Source organism: Amblyomma maculatum, unplaced genomic scaffold, assembly GCF_055883805.1.
Source record: "Amblyomma maculatum isolate TAMU_Amacu unplaced genomic scaffold, ASM5588380v1 scaffold_13, whole genome shotgun sequence".
In the NCBI taxonomy this organism is placed as follows: domain Eukaryota; kingdom Metazoa; phylum Arthropoda; class Arachnida; order Ixodida; family Ixodidae; genus Amblyomma; species Amblyomma maculatum.
In genome coordinates, this window is record NW_028146738.1 from 27,240,253 (window position 1) to 27,268,108 (window position 27,856).

Here is a 27,856-nt window from a genome sequence, read left to right on the forward strand (position 1 = left end):
AATGCGATGGTTAGATGGCATCCTCAAGGCGCTGCTGATGAAGTTATGTAATGTTAGGAAGATAGTGAGAGGCCGGAAAGCATGGCGTGATATGGTCCATAGGGTCACGAAGAGTCGGACATGACTGAACGATTGAACTGAACCTACTTTCGACCAAAGTAAAAGAGGGCGATTTCGCCAATGAGAAAGAAAATTACATTTATTAGCAACAAGTAGGCACAAAAAAGTGCGATATGAAAAAAAGAAAACACACAAAAAGGAGGCTGAGCGCTAGGATATCCGAAGTATGGTAGCGCGAAGGAAGAAGAGCGGAATGGAGATTCAGTTTGAGAGAGTTCTCACACCTGGGTCCCGATAAAGTAAAATAAGACGGACAAATACGGAGGAGAGAGTTGCACATGCTCTCTTACTATGGCAGGGCAGCTTTTGAACTGCGCCCGCGCAGAACCTCAAAACTGCCTTCCCCAGTAGCGTACCCCGGTAATCACAGAAAAAAAAGGAAGTGAAGAAATATGCGTTAACGGGTGTTAGCTGTCGCGTACGCATCCTCCAAGTACGCCGGGCGCCGCTCCGACTTCATCCACCGAACCCGGCTGTTAGGAACGGGAAACAAAATCTGCAAAAAAAAAAGCCCAGACACAGCAACGAGGAAACGCACGGCTTGCTTAGCCGTGACGTAGATTATACGTCGTCCTTTTTGCCTCATGTCTTGACGCGACCGACGTGGATGCATTGAGTCTCTTAAACCGCTGTCGTCTGGAAACAGTGGCATATGCCTCTCGTATAAAGCCGCCCGTGTTAATGCGGGAATGTGGGGGGGGGGGGGGGGGGGGATTCTACCGACCGGCGCACAGCCACGCAATTGGGTAACGGGTTCCCATTCCTCTCGTTCCCATCCTTACCTAGCTTGTTGCTGTCTTACTGTCGTAGTTTGCGTATTTAATATAAAGACACTTCCAAAGACTGCCTTCTGATGCACAACTGTCACCTAAGTCTTTACACACACCCTACAATCAGCCTCATTACGATCACCAAAACTGCTGCCATGAGAATCTTTCGACAAGCTTCAACGGAGCACCGCACCGGCGATTTCTTATTTATGTGGTCACTCCCGACTGCGCAAAGTGCAAGGGCTGCTGCAACCTTCTGAGCCGCACTGTTACTGCTTCTACAAGACAAAAGCTTACTTCGTATTTGGGATGGCATATACACCGGCGCATTACCAGTTGTACGCCCAGCCGGCTTCTATAGGCCGAGTAAGCGCAAGTAGTTCTTTGAAGGCCCGCTGGTGTGTTTTCTCCTGTGGCCGACGGTGACGATTCACTTTTATTATTTCTTACTTATTGGTGCATCACTATACCACAATGCGATGCCACTATACGATTTCTGCCACCTGCGTAGAGTTTCCACTGATAACACAAAAGCGAGCAGGCGACTGCGTCACCTGGGGCAAGCTTACCGCTATTAAATAGACACGAGCGTTTAGGCAGACACGACTGCGCTTAAGACATTGCAAAACTTTCTACATAGGAATTTATAGGCTTGCGGTGCAACTGTCAGGCATCTGCGAACAGCCGCTACGTCCAAAAGGATATCAATGCACCGATCGCGATGGAAAGAGCGGGTGCTGCTGTCGCGGGACCAAACAATAGCTTGGTACGTTGTGTTGTCTGTTTCGCTCGCGTTAGGCTAGCCAGGGCTCTGCACGCGCTGTAGAGCAATCCCCAGCTCGCTGCTTCAGACTACCGAATAAATACAATGTAAACGACTACAGAATAAAGAAAGTCACTAGAGACGTAAGGTGCGCACTGGCGCGTTCTCTTGGGCGGTAGAAAGCGAGTGGAATTTCTAACGACATGCAATGGTAGAAATATGCGCAAGATGACCAATATTTTTTGCTCTTGTTCCGAAGGCTTCATTTTTTGTAATTCTCAATTGTGATGAGACGATTAACAAAGGGCAGCTATTTATCTCTAATTTGACATTAAGCGCTACACTTTAATAATTCAGTATCTAAATAATCATTTTTTTAGCCAACCTACTACGTAACCTGTTTGGCCGGTTGGTCTCCGCTAACATTACTATTTTGTTGTATTGTACGGCCCGTGTAAAGTATTTCTCGCGCGGACAGACGATTGTCGGTCATTTCGTAAACTTTCTAACATTGCACATGTTTCGCTATTGGAGTGAAATGCTCTGGTAGCCCTCAATAGCCTACGTGTCACGTGACGTTCTGTCTCGTATAGGCTTTAGAGGAGAGATTGACTTGCACCGCAGCGCAGGCAGCGCTGCTAGGGAGAATGATATCGATAGCCTCGCGAGAGCAAGATATGCCAAGGCCGCCTAGCACGTGTATAAGGGAGGTGGTCTTCGCAGAGCATGCTCCGAGAACGTTCGATATTGTAAACGCATGCAAGACACGGCCAGGGACAATCGCGCTCTCGAATGTCTGAAAAGAACTCGGCTAAGGAGAATTAATGCCTCCAGAGGCAAATCCGCAAATCTCTCGTATTTTTTCTGTTGAATGAGACCAGCGCAGCGCAGCTACAGTGCGTGGAAAAACGATCAAAACGTACGGATGATAAACGCCCTGGAATTCACAAAGGAAATCAGTATACGAATCAGTATGCGCACCAAATTATGTAAAGAGTCTCACAAAGTAAAGAAAAATTTCATACAAGGTCCATTTTATGAAAAAAGGACACTCGATTGCAGCAAGAGGCACCAGAGGGCATTTCTGTGCCATGTTTAAGCGTATATTCCGGTACACTTTTTTGTGGATCAGCGGATGCATACAGCAGACGTGAGGATTAGAAACAGTTTATGAATTCACGATAGTCCAGGGACGCCAAGTGGAAAGGATTCCACTTCCGGCCACCGCAGCGTACGGATGTGTTATCTAGTCTGTTCAGTCAAGTCGTTCAGTCGTGTCCGACTCTTCGTGACCCTATAGACCATATCTAGTGCTCCGCCGTTATTGAAGGCTGCCATGTTATACTGCCAAGTTTTCCAAAAAGACGAGTGGGGATGAACAACACAGTACTTATGCAAGTGGACCGGAAGGAAAGACCATATGGCGTCGAAGATTTCAGGATGCTAATGCTTTGCTTTCCCTTGATGCGCCCCCGAGCTGCCCGCTTTAGTTCAAATACATGACGTGTGGACCGTCACCCTCAAGAGCGCCGGTGCATCGAAGAAATTTTTAGCAGCTACGGATGTGAAATTGGAGACCTGGCCTTCTTTGCTGGTTTACCAAAATAGCCAGAACCTGCGCCTCAAACCTCTTTGGGTCTGCATTGTGTTCGCGACATTTCAAAGCAGTGTTGGCGCCGTCACCGATCGGCGAACAGACGTTGTCCAACGCGAAAGGATCCCTCCCCCGAAACCGGTTTAATTTCGACAACCATCCATCAAGAAAAGTCGAACATTCCACCCTACCGGACCCCACGAGGTATAGGAGCGTGAGAAATATGTGCGAACAAGGCTCAACATGGCAGTGCTTCGTGGAGCGTCAGCGCATTCTCCGCTGCCGCGCATCGCAGCTCAGTGGCTCAGGCGCACAAAGACTTGGATGTGGTGTTTCGTGTCACATGCTGCAGCATGAAAACAGAGCAGCGTGCTGGCGCTGTTTCTGCATTTTTCATCACTGCGGCAGCATACACAAATAGGCAACATAAAAAGAACACCGTTAAAATTGATAGCGCGTCGTTTGTCAGCAGATAAACATAAATAATGTGTAATAGATCGAGATTAAAATTAAATAACGACTAGGAGCTTTGCATTTGAAATATTCACTCCTGTTTGTTTCATTGTGGTAGATTTATTCACTAGATATATCATTTATCCCTTAAAATATTTTCTCGGCCCCCTAAATTGTCGGGAAAATAATGTGTGTGCTCAATGCTCTGCTCTCAAAGAGCTTTTGCCCATCTAAAGTAATTTTTTTCTCTGTTTTTCGCTCTCAAATACTCTGCTCGCAGATGCTAGGCATTGCGTTTACTGCAGTACGAATATTCCAACCGCGAAGTTATACTCCGTTTCTTGAGGGCGCGCGAACAAAGTAATCTTTATTTTGAAGAAATAAACAAGGACTTTGATTTTGTAGGCATGTCTCAGCACTATTGGCCTCTAACGCGAAGAAAATAAAGCGTGGTATGGCATCTGCGTTAAACAGGTTGGTTTGGTAGTTTGGCATCTTTGTAAAGTAACATTTCCTGATTTATGCAGTGTTTATTGCCTCAATAGAAATCATTCGGAACTGGTTGCTCGTATTTGCGCCGAACATCTGCCTCGCATTGTCCTTTGCGAGAGCGCCGTGAAGAAGACGCAGATCGCCAAGAAAAGTTACGCGAGCGAACGTGTTCCGCGTGCTTTGTTCAGCATGCGGTGATTCGAACGTAGGCACTACGCTGAGCTTTCTTTCACAGCAACCAGCCATCTTGGAACTGTTCTCCTCCAGGTACTTTGATGGAAGCCTGGTTCCCTTCACCGCACCTCCTGAGTCCGCGTTGGCGTGGCATCGGCTCCTGGCTCGAGAACAGGGATCACAGCGTGGACTCTGCGGAGCGGTCATCCCGGCGACTACCGACCTCCGTGATTCACCAGGACTCTGGCGTCTCGGTCCTACTCTACGACTCCATGCTCGGAGTACACGGAAGGGGAGGCGGCCGGAACTGTCGACAGCTACGTCGGTGTCCACCAAGTCTGCTTGTACGGGACATCGCCGAGCCTGGCATAGCAGTCATGTCCGTCCATCGATCACCGCGGGAGTTTGACACCGATGATCTCTCTGGTGAGTTTTTCAGCATCACACTAGCTACAATAAACACGATAATCACTTTAGCTATTCACATTTATCTTCATTCGCGCCGTAGTGTACTCGTGGAAGCAGCTTGCCAGAAATACTCGCTTGCTGCGTAAAATATCGTATCAAGAAAATTTGTGCTTCGAAGAATTTATGATTGATTGATGTGAGATAGTTGATGACGAGGTCATAAAATTACAGTAATCATCAATAAAAACTGAACAATTAAAAAGGCGGCACAAACGTGTCAATATGCTCACAACGAAACGCGAATCCTTAAAATGCTGCTTAAGCAAATTTAGAGTGCGTAATTGATCAGTTAGCAATAAATAAAAAATGAAAAAAAAAATTAATGTTAAAGGGGGTGCGAACATGTCAAGAGGCTCCGAAGGAAAATACAATGCTTGATGATACTAATTAAAAAAATTTAGCGTATACTTTGTCAATGCTAATCTATATAAAAAATTGAAGAAAAAATAATTGCGTTTAAATTGTCAAACTGCCAGAATGAAAAGGCCATGGCTGCTGAGGCTAAGTATTTGCACAAGATATATTTAAAAAATAAGTATATCACCAAAATAAGAATAATGAAGAAAAAAGCGAAAAAAGCGAAAAAATGTCGTCCGCGTCTTTGAAACGCCACCGCGTCATAACTTGTCGCCCGACGTTGCACTGAACACAATAGAATCCACACTGAGACGCACTGAATTTCAAGGAGTGGCGGCCGAGATAACCGGTGACGTCATCGTCCAGCAGGTTATAAGAGAGAAAATGCAAAAAATGAAATATATAAAAGTACACAAACAGCGTCTACGTGTTTGAAACGCGATTGAGTCATACTTAAACGCGGAGATTAAGCGTCTCCCTAAATGTTCAAGCTAAATTACAACAATGACTTCAAAATTCACTAATTATTTAAGCCTGGGTTGTGAAAGGAAAATAGTTGCGTTCAGAACCCAGCAAAAGGCAATCACGGGACAGCTAAGTTTTTTTTTCACTCTCCGTATGGTACGCTCACACACACACACACTCATTCACACACACACACACACACACACACACACACACACACACACACACACACACACACACACACACACACACACACACACACACACACACACACACACACACACACACACACACACACACACACACACACACACACACACACACACACACACACACACACACACACACACACACACACACACACACACACACACACACACACACACACACACACACACACACACACACACACACACACACACACACACACACACACACACACACACACACACACACACACACACACACACACACACACACACACACACACACACACACACACACACACACACACACACACACACACACACACACACACACACACACACACACACACACACACACACACACACACACACACACACACACACACACACACACACACACACACACACACACACACACACACACACACACACACACACACACACACACACACACACACACACACACACACACACACACACACACACACACACACACACACACACACACACACACACACACACACACACACACACACACACACACACACACACACACACACACACACACACACACACACACACACACACACACACACACACACACACACACACACACACACACACACACACACACACACACACACACACACACACACACACACACACACACACACACACACACACACACACACACACACACACACACACACACACACACACACACACACACACACACACACACACACACGCGCGCGCACGTGCTCGCTCGCAAGCACGCGCACACACGCATGCACACAAACACACACGCGCACGCATGCTCGCACGCACACGCACACAAACAAACACGCGCACGCATGCTCGCACGCACACGCGCACAGACACACACACACACACACATACACACGCGCACGCATGCACGCCCAGGTACAAAGAAACACACACACCCACACATACACTTTGATCGTGCTCAGTTTTCCATTTGCCGTCATCGTTCAGCTTCCTCTTGTATTTTGATTTCAAGATACCTTTCGCTCAGGTGCCTGCAGTTCGCGCAGTTGTCTCAAGGGAGCTACCAGTATGCAACACTGATGCTCGCGTTTTGTAATGTGATGTGTCCCACTAGATAAAGCAACAAGGAGACCAGTAATTACTGCTGCTTACTACCGATCTTTCCAGGCTATTGACACCACGCGTAATTCTGGTATATTGAAGCGCAATCTATCATTTCCGCCTCTTTCCAGGAAAATGCAACAAATTTAGCAGTGCTATCATTGTTTGCTTCAGACTCACTAGGATAAGAATTGTACCTCAAACCAATGCAATGCATGAAGGACATCTCGCATGCAGGGCTCTCCAGCTAGCAATTCATAATTACAACTCGTACTCATTCCGTAGTTATGATGGAGGCGGCCGCCGATGAATATTCTAACGGTCAGTTTACACACAACGTAACTACTTACCAAAATAGACCGTTCAAACCCCGCCGGGGTTGTCAGTGGTTACTCGCTCGACTACTGGGCCCAAAGATGCGGGATCGAATCCCGGCCTCGGCGGCCGCTTTCGACTGAGACGTAAAGCTAGGCGCCTGTGTGCTGTGCAATGTCAGTGCACGTTAAAGGACCCCAGATGGTCGAAATTTCCCCAGTCTTCCACTACGGCGTCTCTCATAGCGTTAATCGCTTTGGGACGTTAAACCTCACAAAGCAAACAGGCAATTCAATAACTGTAGCCGTACCTCAGTGTTGGTATAGGGACCGGGCGCCCGTTGTATGGCGCCCCCGGCGCCTCGGTGGAACAGCGCCGCCCGCGGCGGACTACCGAAAAAGCGGAATGGCGAGGCAGCTATATAGCAACTGAGCGGTGCAGTCGTTTCCGTTCCGCGAGGCGTTTTTGACCCTGTCCCTACCCGTCGTTTTGCGGTGTGGCTTTGAGAGCTTTGAGCTGCTTTCAGTAATCGCAAGGAGTATTTTTTGACGGGGAAATCTTGAAAAAGAAAAGGACCGTTCTCGGCAGGGCGTGCGTGTTTTTTTTTTTTGTTTTTTTTTTTAGTCCGCCGGGCGCATGGTATTTCTGTTATATACGGGAAAATGCCGCGCGCGTGATTTCACCATGCGCTAGGAACACCTTCGTTAGGCACTTGTTAAGGCCACTTCGAAGACGGGAATTGCGCCTGCACTGCGCGTCTATCATATATTAGGTCTAGTCGAAACCTGCCTGAAGATCAAATACCGCCGAGCCGTGTAGCCGTGGCGCCGTAGTAGTGGTAGTTGTAATGGTCAGCGTTCATGTAAAATGAAAAAAGATGCTGCATCTGTCTTTTTTGGTAATAGCTAGGCTGAAACGATTCAGAGTAGAATAATAGCAAATGACATTCCAGTTTCAACCTTGCAACGAGAGGTGTAAAAGGAGAAAAATAAACAAGCAAGATAAAAGTAGGATCCTATTTATAGTTGGAATAGAAACACACATATACTTCCAGGACTTCCTGCACAATTACGCTACAATAGCTCACTGAACCCGGCCTTGAGACCATCAAACTTAATCATAATATAAGCCAAATGAGTAATACCACCTCAGCATCATTTTTACTTATACGGCAATGCTCTTGTTGAACACGCCGGTAGCAATGCTCTTGTTGAACACGTCGGAGCTGCTACATATAATTGACTTAGAAAATATTATACTATGCATGCCTTTCTCCCGACATGCTGCGGAGGTTGTGAAAAGAAAAATTAAATTAAATTTTCTGCTAGCGTTCACTCAGCGCAGGAAGTTCCATGCGATTGACCGCACCTGCCTTGAACATCTGAAGGCAATAGTCCAAGACTGTCAAACTGTTAAATACAATCGAAAAAAAAAACACAGTGTGATGTGTTGTAAGATAAGCCACCAACAACTAAGAGAGCGTTCTATTGTTAAATGAATCCCTCTGAAGGCTCGTTCGCTAAGGTGGTCTACTTTCTCAGCGTACCACGAACTTGCGGGCCGATACCTAGCTGACCTCGATACCTGATGAGTTAGAGGGGACACGACCATGTATGTAGTTTTCTATTTGCACGTAAAGGAATCCGGATAACTGAAAGTCATTCCTTTTGCAACTTTGTCACTGCAGCTTGCCGGACTGCTGCTAAATCTGTTTACATTGGCCATAGAAGCAATTTCTGAGAGAGGATAAACGGTCTTGTCATACTACGCCACAATCAGGAAATCTCACGTTCACTAAAACGCCGATGAGAAACACATGTATTTAGGCGGGCAAGGAAATGGACACTGCTGAGAAAATACGTAAAGCCGTGTCAGGTGCAACGTGAATGCGAAAAAAAAAAAACTGCTACACGGCCTTCGAGATAAAAAAAAAATGCTACGTTTATGCTCGTTTCCACCAATTAAATTGTATTTTTTTTGTTGTTCGACTTTCATATCAAGCCGATAGCAGATTTTGTGACCATGCGGTATTGACTGAGCTGTGAAATGAGTGGTTTTATTAGGCGAAATGGACATGCCACAAACAAATGTTAACAAATTCTAAGTGTATCAACGAATAGCTCTCAGCGCATTTTCATTGGTTGGCAAACGAAAAGAGTAAAAATGACAAGATCATGGTAATAGGAATTGTTCGTGTCTCCTATCTGCTCTTTCTGTTGAGAGAAAAAAGTAAGTTATCTTTGACTATGTCAGCGAAAGTATCCGCACAAACATTGTCTCTGGCCATCACTGAAGATCGTAACGCAGCCCGAACGACGATGGTGGAGCTGCCTTTTTTTTCCGTGCTGGGGTTTTCTTGTACACAGGCGGGGAAATGCTAGCGTTGTAACTTACGCTGCTGGGTTACTTCGATTTCCAGTTATCAATAAAGTGACTACAGATGAAGGAGTGCGGCTTCGGCTCCGAGACACTCGTGTCGTCACTCCTGGGAAACAGAAGGCACAGAGCATCCGGTAGCAAGCGGGATTTTAAATATTCGGCACTTTCCATGACCACACAGTAACCAAAAACGTAGATTCGTGCCTTTGCCTTTCAAAGAACCATGCTTAGGTCACCCGCTACTCATGCTTCTTTGGAAACCGTAGAAATGAATCGACTTAAAAACGTCCGACGAGTTTGCGTAGCTGCCAGTGGAGCCAACAACGCAGCACGTTTCGCCAGCATTGTTCGGCCAGACTTCATTTCACTGGACATATTCACACAACTAGCCCAACTTTCTGTTCTCTTGAGGATATATTCACGCACAACGCCATCTAAACCTTAGGATTTCCAATTTCCACAAAAACCAACGACAAACAGTACGCTCCAATGCGCTGGCAATGCGCCGGCCGGGGCCGGCGCATTCCGGCGTTTGAGCGATGCGCCGAGAGGCGGCGCCACCCGTTCAGCTGCCCGGTCCCTATAGTACCGGCCGCGAAATGTTGTGGAGAAGGTTCGAAAGCTACATGGTTTCTGTGGAACGTGTTTCCTATTATTGTTTCATCAATTGCTTTTAATGCACCATATGATTTTACCATTTATTAATATTTGTTGACTCACTAAAAGTCTCCATTCTTTCCTTGCTTTGAGTGGCAGTTTCCTCCGTTCGTATGTTTCTGATTTCAAACGCTTTATTTCTTTATAATTATACGCTGATCAATTGGGCCACCTAATATGCTTTTAGGGCTCTAGTATCCGGATGCAGCGTCTATTACAATAGCACTGAATGATTTCGGGAGGTGTCGTAAAAGTTTGAAAAGTTGGGGATCATAGCTTGCGCTTCAGCTGGACTTGAATTATGTGGACCTGAATGAAATTCACGTCGACGTCCAAAATAATATACCTCCGATGTCGACCAGAGTCACGTTGTTAAATTAGGGATAAAAAATCTTGACAAAGCCCAATATATCGCCTAAATACAGCGGTATGAAAGGGCACTGAAAAAGGGTAGATGGGGAGAAGCCTTAACTCGCAGGTCGAGCCAACGTTTCGACAATTGGACTTGTCTTCGTCTGGCAGACCAAGACAAGTTCATTTCTGAAAACGTTGGCTCGACCTGCGAACTAAGTCTAACCCCCCTCCCCCCCTCTTCCCCCTCTATCCTTTTTCAGTGCTCTTTCATACCGTGCAGTATCTTTTTCCTCTCGTTCTAACTCGATCCTAAATACAGTGGGTAGCATTAAGGAACATAAGTTATAAGTTTATGTTGCGAATGAATAGCCAACAATATCAAAGGCCAATTAGGGACAAACTGAGAATCAGCAAATTATAAGCAACAGCCGATACGTTGCCAACCGAAATGAGTATGCGAAGCGAGGGCTGCATATTTTTTATAATGATTCTGAAAATCAACATTGATTACTCCTCATGCAATCGTGGCGTGAAGAATTGGTTTCTATGCTGCACGTTTTTATGACGGCCCGTATTCCTTTTTACTTTGTATCCCCTAGTTTGAAAGAAAACACAGATTTGTACAAGCAACAACTGCGCTGGTTCTTCCTATGATAGTTTACAACAGCGCCGCAGGGTAGCCGGTGGGGTCGTAGCGACCAAATGGCACTGTCGCTTTTTTGAGATTTACCCCAAAGATTTAGTGCACAGAAGAGCGTCAGATCGGGTGAACTAGGTTGTTCGAGAGGATGATGATCATTAAGATGAATGTATCAATGTCTGAAGTTTTTTTCATCTGTATTGATTACTCCTCAATTTTTCATCTTTTTTTTCGCAACTGCATACGTAAGAAGTTTAAACAAAATTACTGCTGTAGCCCCTTTGTATACCGCTGCACATGTAATGTGCTGTTTTTCAAATGAAAGTGCTAGGTATAGCACAACTTCACATGTCCCCCAGTGTTCATTGTCTATTAACTTCTTGTGTGCAGAGGACGGCCCGGGCTCGGCTCACCGGATTACGCGGACCGGCAAGTGTCTTGCGCTTCTCGGGATTCCACCCCCGTGGTTCACGTCTTGTTGTCCAGGTTCCACAACCGTAGAGAGCGGTCATGGCTTCCTGAGAGGAGGTAGAGGCCATTGGGGTCTATGGCTAGACTTTTGACAGCGACCAGGTGGGCCACCATTTCAATAATTTTCGCGCTATGATATACACAGATACACAAAAAAGAATTTTTGCGCTACGATATACACAGATACACAAGAAAGCAGGAACCACGTACACAGGACAAGCGCGCTTTCTTGTGTATCTGTGTATATCGTAGCGAGAAAATCCTTGAAATGGTAAACCAATTAGCCCCCATTGCTGCTTTTGCTTTGGGCCATCATTTAATGCAAAATTAGGGCGAAATCCTTTAACGCTTTATACTGTCGTCGGCAAATCTGTCCGCGTTTCGGGTGCATGCCTTATATGGGCATACGGCAATCACCATTGAAGCGATACCTAACCATTAGCAATGGGATCATATCGGAACAATATTTTAGGTACTTTCAAGACAATGTCATGATAATTTACGACTAATAATAAAATAGTTGAGCAAATGCTCTTAGGAACCCATGCATTTGGAGGTCATAACTATCACTTACCATCACCTTGTAGTTAAGGGGTGTTTAACTAACATTAACCAGACATTAACTAGTACTCACAAAGTGCAAGTCATGGTTAACTATCACTAACCAATAGTAAAGGTTAGACGTTTCGGGAAGTCCATAGTCGTCACATGGTGACGTCATGACCGCATGTGGCGTTAGCATGACGGCACATTCGGTCATGTATAATGCCCACAATTGAAATTGACGTCAAATTTGGTCCTGACGTAATGGCTCGTGATGACGTCACCAGGAGATTCACGCATATACGAAGCAGACCCTGCCGGGCATTCAATCCCAGCGCCAGTGCGCCGCCTTCCAGTCGGCGCTTCCTCGAAACCGCACCACAGAGCATATATAGAAATAAATATACACAGTACAGCAGACATCGGCGGCGTAAAAATTGATTGACAGCAAAAAAAAAAGCGCGGTATTGGTCACTATTGTAATCAATCACAAACAGTCTCGCAGTCAATCAAAGCAGCGGTCTAAGCAGGTCTAAGCAGCGCGGCGGGGCAGATTTCCGCCTTGAAGAACTTTAGTGAGCCAAAGTGCCGCTGAATATTTTTGATAGTGTTGTTGTCGAAGCGAATGTGTCGATCCTCATGCGCCCTCACCATCATGGGCAAAGAATGGCTCACCACACAGTCGATCTGCTTCCTCAGAGCACTTGCCTCTGGATTCTGGTCACTGTGGAGCAGCACCACTGCTTTTCCGTCTCTATGTGGCTGATGAGCGAACGTGACGCCGTGTAGGCCACTGCCATCTGGTTGGCATCCACTGACGTCGAGATGACGTTAGCAGGGTCCGGGGCTGTGTGGGTGCGGGGCAGGGCAACTTGCTGTGGGAGACTAGAGTCGGGCTGTGCCATATAACGCCCGAGCAGGACAGCAGCTGCATCTTGGTGGCATGCATCGAGAGGCCCAAACAGCATATGTGTCGCCCCATGGGGCGCTTAACAGGATACCCGGCTCAAAGGAGCCATAAGGGTCGATGTCTCAGCTAGCACGTTTGAGCATAGGATGATGTCAAGGTCGCCGCTGAAGCACTGCTCTCAGTCACACCCAATGCCAAGCGCAGCACGGGGCCCGAATTCGCCCGCAATACGTGTACTGGTTCCGCATGGAGGGCTGCCGCATTCTTGGCAGGCACTGTCTCCTCCAGGTTCCACAGCTTGAGTGTGTGGTCTTCCGAGGCTGTAATGAGCACAGATTGGATCTCATCGAACAAATTGTGGAAAACCGTCGCATGCACAGCTGGGCAGTGTGATCGGACTATTGGTTACACATGCGTACGGAAGGTTACACACTTTCCGCAGGGGACGCGATATTGTCTCAGGCAAAGCAACAACTCCCAAGAAGAATAATTTTCTTTGCGAGTGTTGCACCTGGAGTATCTATTTCCAATACACCCTCATATGCGCTGCATAAGTCTCGCGGCAAGTCTGAACAGTTAAGCAAGCTTCCTCATCGTGGCCCATTCAGGACGGCCTATCAAACAAACTAAGCGCACCCAGGAAAGAAAAACAAACGGCTTTCCGCAGGACGTTGGTCTGTTTAAATTATTTTCGGCATGCGTTATGCATGAGCTTAATCGAACGAAAAAATTTCGCAGATAGCGCTTGTTAGTGCTTGTGTCGTTTCTCGCGATATAACGCGTATGCGCTATAACGCTTTGCAAGATGATTATGCATCAGTTCACCTATACAGAAGATGCAATGCTGCTATCAAAACTGTGGTTTTTTGCGGCTGCTGTTATGCGTCTGGCAGGACTGTGTCAAAGTTTCAAATAAAGATATGTCTTGGAAAGACCACTGAAAGATGGACAAATAAGTAAAATTTAGCAGGCAGCTAGACGGGAAATCGAAACGTGTAATCGACTAATCAGTATTTCAGAATGATGACAGAGCTCGCCGTAGTCGCATTTAACGAGTAATCAACGCAAAGTGCTCGAGATGAGACTCTTAGTCAGATAAACCAAAAACTGTCTAAACCAGATGAAGTTCTCTACCTATCAAAAGCGAACGAGGAAAATATTAGAAAGCTTGAAGGTACGGTGCTGCGCCTGGAATAAACTAGCGGAACAGGAAAAAAAATGATAAATTATGAGGACCGTGCTCGAAGGATCAACATTGTGGTGTTTGGGATCCGAGAATTGCCTAATGAAACTCGGTCAGACTTAGAAGAAAAAGTAATTAAAGAAATATGTTATGAGAAACTTGGGGTAACGGTTACTACAGTCGAACGCATTTATGGGATTGACAGGGCACATAATAACAGACATCGGCCAATAATTTTCCGTGTGTACAATTACAACGAAAAACTGGCCATCTTTAAGAACTGCCATAAGCTGAAAGATACCGGCATATCGGTTTCACACGATTATTCATATGCCACGCAGCAAAGAAGGAAAAAGTTATGGCAGTCCACAAAAGCAGATGAACAGCCTGGAATGAAACCGAAGTTAGTTCACGATAAACTTGTGATAAAGGACGAAGTATACATTTGGGACGAAGAAAAAAGCTGTCGAAAACGGCTGCGAGGCGAAGATGATGGCCAACAAAATTGACATCATGATGACAACGTCATTTATCAAAAAAAGCTCCTTCGTATAATCAGCTTCAATGCACAAAGCGTATGCAATAAGCAAGAACCAATCGAGCACATCCTATTATCTTACGATCCTCATATTGTTATCATAAGCGAGACATGGCTGCACTCTGACATTCCTAATAGAGCAATTTTTCCGCCATCGTACACTTGCTACCGTAGGGATCGAGGGTCAAGGGGTGGTGGCGTTGCTATTTTGGTGAAGAGTAGCATTTCTTCACGCGTGATGCCTGATATTGGTGATGATCACGAAAGTGTCATTTGTGAGGTCGATTTCTTTGTAAACCCTGTCATTGTTATTGCTGTATATAGAAAACCTGGCGCACAGCCTGATTTTGTGCACTTTATGCATGATCACCTCAGTACTTTCAAAAAGAGTAGTTTTGTAATCGCCAGAGATTTCAATCTTCCGCACGTTAACTGGGATACAATGGCTACAGGAACCAGTGATGTTCAAAGGACCGAGGCTCTGTTTTACATGCTCTTTGCGTTTCATCTAACCCAGACAGTCCATTCACCTACGCGTGTAACTCCAACTGGGGAGTCTATTCTGGATTTACTTTTTCTTCCAATAGCATACACAACTATACTACAGGTATACATGAGGGAATATCGAACCATAAGTTGGTATCTTTCAGTTGCCTTCTTCCAAGATTTTCAAAACCCACCACAGAAAAATACGTCACTGTAAAAAACTACGCTTTGGCTGACCATGTTAGCATTGTCCAGTACTTAGAAGATTCCTTGTACAGATTTCACTCCACTGACATTAACACACTCTGGAGAAATTTCTGGTCCATTTGCCATTACTGTATGCGAAACTTTATCCCCAACAAGAGAAAGAGGGTTGCCAGGACTAATAATTGGATTTCCAGAGAAATTATCCATTTAAAACGTAAACTTAGACGGTGTCGTAGAAATAAATCTCCCAGCTACACATTTATTGTGCACCTTTAATCAACCCTAGCGGCTAAATTGCGCGAAAGTAGGAACCGTTACTTTACGGAAACACTTGGACGTTTCGTACTAGAAAATCCAGCGAAGTTCTGGCAGTTTTTTTCCCGTAAAGATAATTCAAAGCTCGACAAAATAGTGCTGGATAACCGCACTGTCACAGTTAAAAATGAGATAGCAAATGCTTTCAATAGCAATTTTCAAAGTTTTATAAGTAAGTTTTTGCTTACGTTAAGTAAGCAAAAGTAAGTAAGCTTAAGTAAGTTGCTTATAAGTTTTATAAGCATAAGTAAGTTTTAAACTTACTTATGCGTTTTGATCCTAAGAAAGCATCAGTACCGGATGACATTTCAAATTCATTTCTCAAGACGTACGCTGAATTTTTAGTATCATATTTAGTAATACTATATGAACAATCCATACAGACTGCCACCGTACCCGATGACTGGAAAATTTCAAGAGTCGTTCCTGTATTTAAGAAGGGTTGTAGATTAGACGTCAATAATTACCGTCCTATCTCATTAACATCTACTGTTTTCAAACTCTTAGAACACATACTGGTTATTGAACTAAATACATTTCTGGAACAGAATGAAATATTTACCAATGCACAACACGGCTTCCGACGAGGATTTTCTACAGCTACACAGTTAGTTACAACAGTTGACGAAATTTATAAAATCATAGATATTGGAGGACAAGTTGACATTGTTTTCCTAGATCACTCAAAAGCCTGCGAGAGAGTGCCTCATAATAAGCTGATCACTAAAATGCAAATGATTGGTGGGCCTAGTGAAATTGTACATTCGATACCCTCTTATCTCACAAAGCGCAAACAGTTTGTTACTGTTGATGGTGTCAACTTTTGTTTACTAGATGTCCTTTCTGGCGTTCCCGAGGGTTCGGTTTTAGGGTCTACACTGTTTAATCTTTATATTAATGATCTGGTCGAAGCACTGGAACCAACAGTTTCGATTAGATTATTTGCCGATGACTGTATAATTTTAAAAGATATAAATCCGTTGATGATCAAATAACTCTAAACAAACATTTGCAATTTTTGGAACGATGGTGCAATGAATGGACGATGGCCATTACCTTGAAAAAACTGTTGTACTTAACATCACAAATAAAATTAATAAACTTAAATTTCAGTATAACATAAAGAGAAACCTAGTCAGGCAGGTAAATTAATATAAATACGTAGGCCTAATGATAACTTCCAGACTAAAATGGACAAGGCACATTGACAGTATATCCTTTACAGCACGTAAAAAGCTCGGTTTTTTAAAACATCGCATGGGTGAGTGTCCAAGCCCATTAAAATTTAGGCATACAAAGCATATATCAGACCCACACTTGAATATGCCTGTGTGGCATGGAACCCTGACACCCAAAAACTTGAGAATATTTAGAGCTCAGCAGCCCGTTTTATTTTTAATCGATACAGACGCCGTGACTCACCTTCATCTATGGTTCATCTTGCCAGCCTTGATCCACTTAATGAAAGGAGAAAGAAAGCCCGTCTAGCATTCCTTCAATCGTTATATTTTTCCACACGTGGCATTAAACCTGACATCTACCAGAAAAAAGATTCCTCCAGACCCTCTCGCCATAAGCACTGTCTTGCCTTGTCACCTATATTTGCCCGAACTAATATGTACAAATTCTCGTTTTTTCCACGAACAATCGCAGACTGGAACGCCCTACCGATTGACTCGCCGTTTTTATCGACTCCCAATTAATGTGTCATATGTTCTACTATGCATTGTATTCTTTGTGTTATCAGTTCATCGCTGTGTAAAATTCTTTGTTTTATTGTTTTCAAACTGCATGACATCTGATGCAAACCACCTCTCCTGCTTGGGCGTTTAATATGCCTGCAGTATTTCTTAAATAAATAAATAAATAAATAGATACCTTTGTTGTTTAGGTATGCTCCTTTTGACAGGTTCTAATCGCCACTTGTTCTTAAGAATAAATGCCAAATCGAAGCGATGTTTTTTCCCAGCAAATGTCCAAAGCCAATCCTAAAGACAACGGTTTTTCTGGACTGTTGGCATCGCTTTGAAATGTTTAGTGCTGCCTTACATTTTCGTAATTGTATCATCAAATTACAGACGGTGGGATCGCTCTATTGATTACAGATGCTTACAGAAGGAAGCGGCAGCGAGTGTTATGCGCTAACGCGCGTTCTGCCGAAGCGCTTATCGACTAACCTATGTGTGCCGTATAGTTTCAAGGGTGTCCTTTAAGGGCCGGGTGATCGGTGAGAGCTGCCTTTCTAATTAAAGACATGTATTAATATAGCTGTACATAGCACACTACAAAATCAATGTGCAATAATATTGTCAAAGAAACTACGACTGTAACACGTAGGAAAGAAAAGACTTCATCCTAGGTAGACAAGCAATTCTAATTTTAACTTTTTATTCTGGTCCGTGTATTTTATCGAAAGCAGTTCTCTTTTTTCTTTTTTCTATGCAGGTACTGCACAGTTCTGAGCCCACCATGTACCGGCTTTATTTGTGAAAGCGACAGATGGGAGGAGGTCCTGCTCGGACATTTTATTATGCGTACGAAATATTGTATATGAAATGTTTTCCTCTCAGAATAAAAACAACGTATGATGCTATCAAGTGTCTTCTGACATCGAAGTGGTAAAACACCTGCGCTCGTTGAGCAAGTAGGGAACACGTTCCATGTTTTAAGAGCGTATAATATGGCTGATTTTATTCTCCACAGCAAATGTTAGTGCGAAATCAAATGAAAATGGTTTCGACTGCAGCCCAGTGGCAAACATCTGAAAAGCTGTTGCAGCGAGTGTATGTTAGCAAGCATTTGTAGTAGCACAAAAGGTGCACATTTCATGTGAAATTGCTACTTTTCTACACTTATAGCTTTATAAATGGACTTGTATTTGTTAGCTTTAGAACAGAGGAAGGAGGAAACTGAGAGTTGTCGGAATGATTCCGTGGATAATATTCTGTATGGAACTGCTGTGCAATGTTGGCCGCTTTTCTGTAACATCTATGATTTCAACATGCCTTGTAGAAACGACGGATTTAGGTTGGTGCTGGCACTAATTTTGGGTAGATGCTTTTTTTCCGCAAGGCTCGCTTCGACGCAAGGACCAGAGCTGTGCCTTTATTCCTGAGCATAAACCTTTAAGCGCACTGTGAAAATACTTGATTTTATTACTGTCACATGGGTACAAAGCCGCCAGTTTTCTCGATGACACGGCCCACGTATACTAAGTGATTCTCGAAGATGGCGTCATGGAGCGATTAACTACCAGCTACGAGGTTTCCTAGCGAAGTCATTAAACTCTAGAGGCATCTGCTCCAAATTTGGTATCGCATCACCTTTGCACTACGTCTAATTCCCACAGTCCAGATTGAAGACATTGCAAGCCCACCTTTCTCAGCGTGTTTGCTTTGGACTCAGACCACGGCATCGACTGCCACAGACAAGCGCTTTCGGACACCGCCAAAATTCGCCTTGGTCCGACGAAGTTCGGAGAAAAAAATTCATTTCTAAAATCTGTACAGAGTGAGACGACAGTTGTTTTATCGCATATTAACGAAGCATAGTACATTGCACCTTTCGGCAGCCAACATTCCAATGCGCTAGCATTATCAGGCGCTCTCAGCGGTTAGTGCGATGTCTCAGTGCCTCCTCATGAATAGAAAAAGACATCCCATATAAAAAGTCTATCAGAGCATATTCGGCAGGAATACCTTGTAGAAATCCCACCGGGGTGGCACAGTGGTTACGGCGCTCGACTACTGCTCCCAAGGACGCGGGATCGAATACCGGCCTCGGCGGCCGTTTTTTGATGGAGGCGAAAAGCAAGGGGCCCGTGTGCTGTGCGATGTCAGTGCACGTTAAAGAACCCGAGGTGGTCGAAATTTCCGAAGTCCTCCACTACGGCGTCTCTGATAGCCTCAGTCGTATTGGCATGTTAAACCCCACTAAACCAAACAATACCTTGTAGAAAGCAAATATGTAACATCACAGTCACGGCGACGCCATGTTTGTTTCATTGAAGGGTAGATAGGCTGTATAACGTAATATGAAGGTAACAGCAAGTTCTAGGAGAAGTGTTCAGATGGTGGTGTAAAGTGATAAGGAGCTCATGGACAGTTCTAAGGCTTTCATAAAGAAGCAATGTATTTTAATGACAGCAAAACATGCCCAATGTGATTCAAAGACGATCCTATCAAAACTGGCAATGCTTTGGCATGTGTTAACCTAGTCATAATGAAATCTATTTGGGGCCACCTCAGATTTGGCAATGACGGTTAACAAATAGCACTGAACAATGGAAGAGGGGCGGAGTCTCAGTTCACAGGTCGAGCCAACGTTTCAACAAGTGGACTCGTCTTCGTCCTGACGAATACAAGTCCATTTGTCGAAACGTTGGCTCGACCTGCGAACTGAGGCTCCCCCCTCTACCCTTCTTCAGTGCTCATTCATACCGCGTAAGCCGTCACCTTCCTCTCGTTCTACCTGGTTGCTCGGTTAAAGTCGCACGTTACTCTCCTCGTCGGGTTCTTTGCCAACAGCGGCGGCAGGAAATGTGGCATCGGTGGTGCAACCTTGCACGCCCTCAGCGTATATGCGCCCAGGCAACCCTTTTCACTGTCGAAATCTTGCGAATGCCTTCAAACCTTCTTCCAAAGTATGAGCTATCATTTTTATAACGTCGGTGTATATGACTATTCACTAGCAATAATATAATACAAGACTCCTAAAGATGACTTCACGAAGGCTGTTCATAGTTTTATCCCGAAGTGGCATATGCGCTTTCTGCATTCTTGGCCATTCTTTTCGTCTTCTAGTTTTTTTTTTATCTTTTTATTCCAGGGCGCGCGAACGCACAAGAAAAAAAAATATCACTGATAAGCAAGAAATTTTTTTAGGAATCCCGAAAGGTCTCTGCTTTGCCAAAGCCATTCTTTCCTGTAAATTGAAAGAAAGCATCAATGGCGAATGTGCGCTTTAATTATTAATATAGATCCAGAATCCTTCAAAATCATTTTATGCTCGTGAAACGTCTCCATAACTCTATAAGGGAGCTTTGAAGTCTTCCAAAGACAGCAGCACAGCAGTGCTGGGATCAAACGGGGCATATGGTATTCAGAACAGCGAGCGGGTGGCTGTGGGGATTATATTTTACGTTTTCGTTGTGGCGTTTTAAATGAGAAAACGTCTATCAGCTATCCGCAGAAACTGTGGACAGAAAGTGCCCACTCCACCTGTCAGTCATAAAAAACGGATAAAAATCCTGTCTCCACTGGTGACGGAACCTCAATGTATCGGGTACCCAGCAAATCTCTTTAACCTGTACCGCCACGCTCAAAATCTCGCTTTTCTCCATTTGCCTGACTTTGACATACATTACTTCACGAAAAGAAACCCCAATCACATATGAAGGACACATGACTATGTACTTTTATGGATGTCATGATCAGGCAATGTTAGCATTGTTTCGCGACAATGACAATCCCGCAACAACAACCAAAGTCTGCACCCTTGAAAGCCAGTCGGGTGGTCCGGTAGCTATTTTGTATGGCGATAAACAAATGCATACTCTCTCGAAAATGCATTCCAGCTGATCTTGCGTTCCTGTCACAGTGATAGCCTGATATTCCAGACCACCGTATAGAGTGGAAGCCGAAAAGTATAAATACATAAAATAGTACCCTATCCTCATTGCCTATACTTAAATATCGATCGTTAAAGAAACTGGAGCCGGGCACGGAATCGTGAGAATCACGTCGTAGTTCTTCCTTTACAGTGTGAGAATGATAGTAGCGATTACAATGACGCTGCAATAGTAGTAATGATAATGATGATACCAGCTATGATAGGAGGGGGCTACTTAGAGGGGTTGGTAATAATAACAACAGCAAGCGCCATTCACCGTGTGCAGCAGCAGCGCTAAAACTTTCGCATTACTGCAATCTTGATTTTATTGGGGGGCAGCATTTGACCTGTCGCATTCACGATGTATATGAATGAGCGCATTTTCGTAAATGAATTGCCCTGTAAGAACCATGCCGTCAGATGTTTAAGGGCTGACACTTGGCGACAGGATCGACGAGGAACAGGCGCCGCTTTCTCGTTCGCAAACTGACGCTAGCTACGACAGAATCGTAGACGGGCCATTCCTCAGCAATCAGTTGGTTACTTCATATTTTATCCCCTTAACATGCGCGTTCTTGAGAAACATTTTGACACATTTGACTTTGCCCTGTATGGTATGTTCCCAGTCAAGGGTAACGAGTGCTTCTGAAGCGTGAAATGCCCAGCTGGAAATCTTCGTTACTTTGTTGTGACCTGTTTTAGGAGTGAGTTCCATGTAAGCAAAAACAAGCGCGAACGCGACGCTAGCAATAAATGTCAGACGCCCTCGCGGGAAGAGTTTTTGCACCTGTCACTGGACAAGTCGCACGGAGGGTATCGATCTGCTAGACAAAATTTCGCTATTCGCTCAAAAGTTTACCCGCTATTAGCCAACCGTGAAATAGCTCCTCTTCTTACTTCTGCTTTCGTCTGAACCAGCGCGAGAATTCGCATTAGCACTCATACAGGTGACAATGAAAGTAATAGAAGGAAGGTGGGGCAGAGAGGAACGAGAGATGCTGTAGAGCCGGTCAACCCTGCCTCGTCACCCGATGGACGGCTGCCTGAAGATACGAAGACGGCTCGCTAGTCCTTGCGACGCGGCTATTGAGCTCGCCGTGTACACCGTCACCATCAACGCTGCCTGTAGCTATGACCATCATCTCCCACCTCAAGCACCGGATCATCACAGTGGCGTCCACACGCAACATCATGAACGTCGGGTGAGTGGGGGCATCCAGCTCTAATTAAAATTTTTACTGGACCTAATTCTTGTGTGATTCCTGCTTTCCACCCCGAAAAGAGCCCTATGACCAGGACATAACAGATGAGTGTTACCTATATTAGGTTTGGTTTATGAATAGATGGTCACCGTCATCAGTACATGATCCTGATAGACATAGCGTATAAATATAAGAAATTGCCTGTAACCAAGTCTCTTCCGAGAAGGCCGGTTTCGAGTCCGAAACGTCGAAACATACTATTTCTTTACCTCCTCTGACTGTTTTTCTCAACGTATATATATAGTAACGTCAATTATGCAGCCAACAATATATATATATATATATATATATATATATATATATATATATATATATATATATATATATATATATGAAGGAAAGAAGCCGACAGTCGGCGATATTCCGAGGTCGTGGGTTCGGTCCCCACCATCTGCACGTTGTTTTACCTTCTACTTTGTGTTCATCTTTCCCCTAAACCGATTACATTACTAATTTATGCGATTACTGAAGTAAATATAAAAAATAAAAGACGAAGTACACTCCCCAATGCTTTGCTTGGCCTCGCCGACTGTCGGCTTCTTTCCTTCATGTATTATAACGAGTAGCCTCATTTCTCATTCATTTATCTGACTATATATATATATATATTGTGAGGCAGAAGGACGCACAAGCAGGTTAACCTTTCCATTTGAGATTGGCCGACGCACCAGCTACCGACTAGCCACAGGTATAGTGCCTAGAAATATACTAGGCACTATACCACTGCTCATCAACACTTCGTCTTCTTCCTACGACACGATTACCGATTATGATTACGCTCAGATGAAGATAAAGTTCACTCCCAGTGCTTACAACCTTCGCCCTCCCGAACGAACTCGACCATCCGCTTCGCAAATTATATCTCAAGGTCGCCGGTTGAAGTGTTTCAAACACGGCACGTGCACAATCTCAGCGCCGCGAAACCGACGATAGCGAAAAGGCGATGCAGGTGTGATGTGATAGTTTACCGGGGAAGTTTGTTCTAGAACTGTGCACGGGCCAATGAAACGGTTCAGAAACTTTTCACACAGGCCGGGGATGCGAGTAGGTGTCCCGGGTAACACTTTGTCTCCAGGGCGGAAAGACACTGAGCGATGGGTCGTATCATACGTGCTTTTGCTGGAAGCTTGAGTGGCTTCCGTTTGAAGGCGGGCATGATGACTGCAGTGTGCGATACGAAACACGAACTGTTCGTTGGAAGGCGCGGCAGAAGGAGTGGAAGCTGAGAAGAAGGATGCTTCGAGGGTGAAGGCAGGGTGGCGGCCATAAACAAGAAAAAACGGAGAGTAGGTGGTGGTTCGTTGAAAGGCAGTGTTGTAGGCGAAGATGACAAAGGGGAGTAAAGAGTCAAAGTTATTGCGCTGAGGGTGAATATAGGTGGATAGCATATCAGAAAGCGTGCGATGAAAGCTTTCTGTGAGGCAACTAGTCTGAGGGTGGTAAGATGTAGTTTTGTGCACCGTGCCTGAAGCATGAACCACTTCTGCGAGGACAGTGGAGAGGAACGACTTGAAACGATCTCAAAGAAGGAGGCGAGGGGAGCCGTGGCGAAGACGTAGGGTGTGGAGGAAGAAGTTGGCGATTTCGGAAACGGAGCCGGAAGGAGTTGCTCCGCTTTCAGGGTATCTGGTAAGGTGGTCAACAGCAGTAACGACCCAGCGGTTGCCAGGTTGCAAGGGAAGGGGTCCATACAAGTCGATTGCGACGACTTCGAAAGGCTTCAAAGGGCATAGAAGAGGTTGCTAGAAACCGACAGGAGGCGACGTAGACCGCTTGCGTCATTGACAAGGGATGCAAGACTCTACATATTTCAATACTGAGGTTGAAAGGCCAGGCCAGAAGACACGACTTTTAATGCGGTCGTAGGTACTGTGGTACCCAAGGTGACCTGCGGTGGGGGCGTCGTGAAAGCCTTGTAGAATTTGAGGACGCAGGGAAGAAAGAATTACGGGAACCTAGGTGTGGCCCAGTGGGCCGTAGTTGTGTAAAAATAATTTGCCATCCTGCAGCTTGAAATTGTTTAGCCCACGACGGAGACGGGCATTTGCAGATCTGATAACACCGGTGAGACTATCAATCAGCTTTTGACAGTAAGGGTTAGCACTCTGGCGGTGAGCAAGATTGCAGTCTATATCTGTGGCGGGGGAGCAATAGAGGCGGCGCTCAAAAACTGGATAACTGTAGGTTTTAAATGGCGTGATTCCGTTGGGAAAGGAGAGGAATGCGAGGACATGTGTTGCGACGGCGAAGCAATAGAGCAACGAGAAAGAGCGTCGGCGTCCTTGTGTTTCTTGCCCGATTTGTAAGTGACCGTGAAGTCGTACCTCTTGAAGGCGGAGGATCCACCGCCCGAGACGATCGGATAAATGTTTCAGAGGATACTCAGCATTGGGCGTGGTGGTCAGTGACGACCGTGAAGTGACGGCCGTACAGGTAAGGACGAAATTTCCAATATATATTCAGTTTTTGCGGCCGACGTCGCATGTGGGCAGCCTCGAGAGAGGCGAAAAGAATCCGGAGACACGAGTCTCGCGTTCGCCTTTCCCCTTCCTGTTCCCCACGAAAGTTTTACTGGGCGCCGCTTCGTTTAAAAACCTCCCCTTGACGACCTGAACCTTGAAATACCTGAACCTGAACCTGAAATAAAAAGTAGAAAAGTTTACAAATAGCAGGTTAGCATGCAGACGTGGCATATCTTTTAGCTGGAGCTCACTACGTATTTGCTCCCGCGCTGCACTGGTCTGCGTGTAAGTATGGACATTATGGTACGTCCTATGTCTCTCAGTTAAAGAAAACAATCAATTTGTACAAAAAGGCGGCTCAAGCAAAGTTGAAAATTACTTTTGGATATTACATGGATATTATTAGGCTGCATACTGTCGCCCTGCCTATTTAACCTATATGCAGAGTGCATCATGAGGAAGGCCGGTCTGGACGAGTCTTCAGCTGGAGTGAAGATTGCTGGAAAACGTATCAACAACCTTAGATATGCGGATGATACCACTTTAATGGCAGAAAGTGAAGTGGAACTCAAAAGACTTCTGATGCGCGTACAAGAAGAGAGTGAGAAGTTTGGGCTTAAACTGAACATTAAAAAGACAAAGATCATGGCGTCTTGCCCTATCAAGTCCTGGAGCATCAATGGACAAGAAGTGGAAGCTGTGACAGATTTTCTGTTCTTGGGCTCCAAGATTACCTCGGAAGGAGGCTGCAGCCATGAAATTAGGAGACGCTTGCTTCTGGGAAAGAGAGCAATGGTTAGCCTTGACCGCCTAGTAAAAAGCAGAGACATTAGTCTGCCAACCAAGATCCGTATAACTCGTGCTATGGTCTTTCCAGTTGTGATGTATGGATGCGAGAGTTGGACTGTGAAAAAGGCTGACCGCCGAAGAATTGACGCGTTTGAATTGTGGTGCTGGCGAAGACTCTTGAGAGTTCCTTGCACTGCCAGAAGATCAAATCAGTCGATATTGTCGACCATAAACCCTGACTGCTCATTGGAGGGTCAAATTCTAAAGTTAAAGCTCAGCTACTTTGGTCATCTGATGAGAAGAGAGGAGTCGCTGGAGAAAGATTTGATGTTGGGAAAGGTTGAGGGTCGCCGGAGAAGGGGTAGGCAGCGAACGCGATGGTTAGATGGCATCCTCGAGGCACTGCAGATGAATTTATGTGATGTTAAGAAGATAGTGAGAGACCGGAAAGCGTGGCGTGACATGGTCCATAGGGTCACGAAGAGTCGGACACGACTGAACGCCTGAACTGAACTGATTACATGCCGAGACCATTCTGACAGCAAATTAAAAATTGCTATGCCCATATGGGGAGTAATAATTTGTCCAATTTCAAAACGTTTTTCGCCTTCATATTCAGCAATTCTGTGTATACCGGAAAGGTTTGTGGTTTAATTTTGACCAAAGTAAAAAAGAGCAATTTCGCGAATGAGAAAGAAAATCACATTTATTAGCAACAAGAAGGTACAAAAAAGTGGCGAAATGAAAAAAAAAAGAAAACACACAAAAAGGAGGCTGAACGCTAAGATATCCGAAATATGGTAGCGCGAAGGAAGAACAGTGGAATTGAGATTCAGTTTGAGAGAGCTCTTATACCTGCGTGCCGATAAAGTAAAATGAGACGGATGAATACGGCGGAGAGAGTTGCATATGCTCTCTTACTACAGTACGGCAGCTTTTCAACTGCGCCCGCGCAGAACCTCCGAACTGCCTTCCCCAGTAGCTTACCCCGGTAATCAGAGAAAAAAAGGAAGTGAAGAAATATGCGTTAACGAGTGGTAGCCGTCGTGTACGCTTCCTCCATGTACGCCGGGTGCCGCTCCGACTTCATCTACCCAATCCGGCTGTTAGGGATGGGAAAAAAAATCTGCAAAAATAAAAACGCCCAGAGGCAGCAAGCAGGAAAAGGACGGCTTGCTTGGCCGTGACGTAGATTTTACGTCGTCGTTGTTGCCACATGTTTTGACGCGACCGACGTGGATACACTGAGTCTCTTAAACCGCTGTAGACTGAAAACAGTGACATATGCCTCTCGTACTCCGCCACCCGTGTTAATGCGGGAATGTGGGAGGAGTTCTGCCGACTGGCGCACAGCCACGCAATAGGGTAACGGGTTCCCATTCGTCTTGTAACTAAGGCTTTACAAGCACTCTACAATCAGCCTCATTACGATACCATAAACTGCTGCTATAAGAATCTTTCGACACGCTTCAACGGAGCACCGCACCTGCGATTTCTTATTTGTGTGGTCACTCCCGACTGCACAAAGTGTAAGAGCTGTAACCTTCTGAGCCGCACTGTTACTGCTTCTGCAAGACAGAAGCTTACTTCGTATTTGGGATGGCATATACACCGGCGCATTACCAGTTGTATGCCCAGCCGGCGTCCAAGGGCCGAGTAAGCGCAAGTAGTTCTTTAAAAGCCCACTGAAGTGCTTTCCCCTGTGGCCGGCGGTGACGATTCACTTTTATTATTTCCTACTTTTTGGTGCATCACTATACCAC

At 45.1% G+C, this 27,856-nt stretch overlaps 1 protein-coding gene and 1 long non-coding RNA gene across 4 annotated transcripts in view; both read left to right on the forward strand.

The window, feature by feature from the left end:
• LOC146172423 (uncharacterized) overlaps nt 1-27,856 on the forward strand; it is a 501,238-nt gene that overhangs the window by 343,371 nt on the left and 130,011 nt on the right. The gene's annotated exons all lie outside the window — the stretch shown is intronic.
• LOC146172433 (uncharacterized) lies at nt 1,608-18,505 on the forward strand. Of its 2 annotated transcripts, XM_084585909.1 has the most exons (4): nt 1,608-1,656; nt 4,460-4,792; nt 11,708-11,845; nt 18,416-18,505. In XM_084585909.1, exons 2-4 carry the CDS (start codon nt 4,468-4,470, stop codon nt 18,430-18,432), a joined length of 480 nt encoding a protein of 159 aa, XP_084442035.1. In that variant the 5' UTR covers nt 1,608-1,656; nt 4,460-4,467; the 3' UTR covers nt 18,433-18,505. The 2 variants fall into 2 exon arrangements, with proteins under 2 accessions (XP_084442035.1, XP_084442034.1); XM_084585908.1 differs by lacking the exon at nt 18,416-18,505 and having other exon boundaries at nt 11,708-11,881.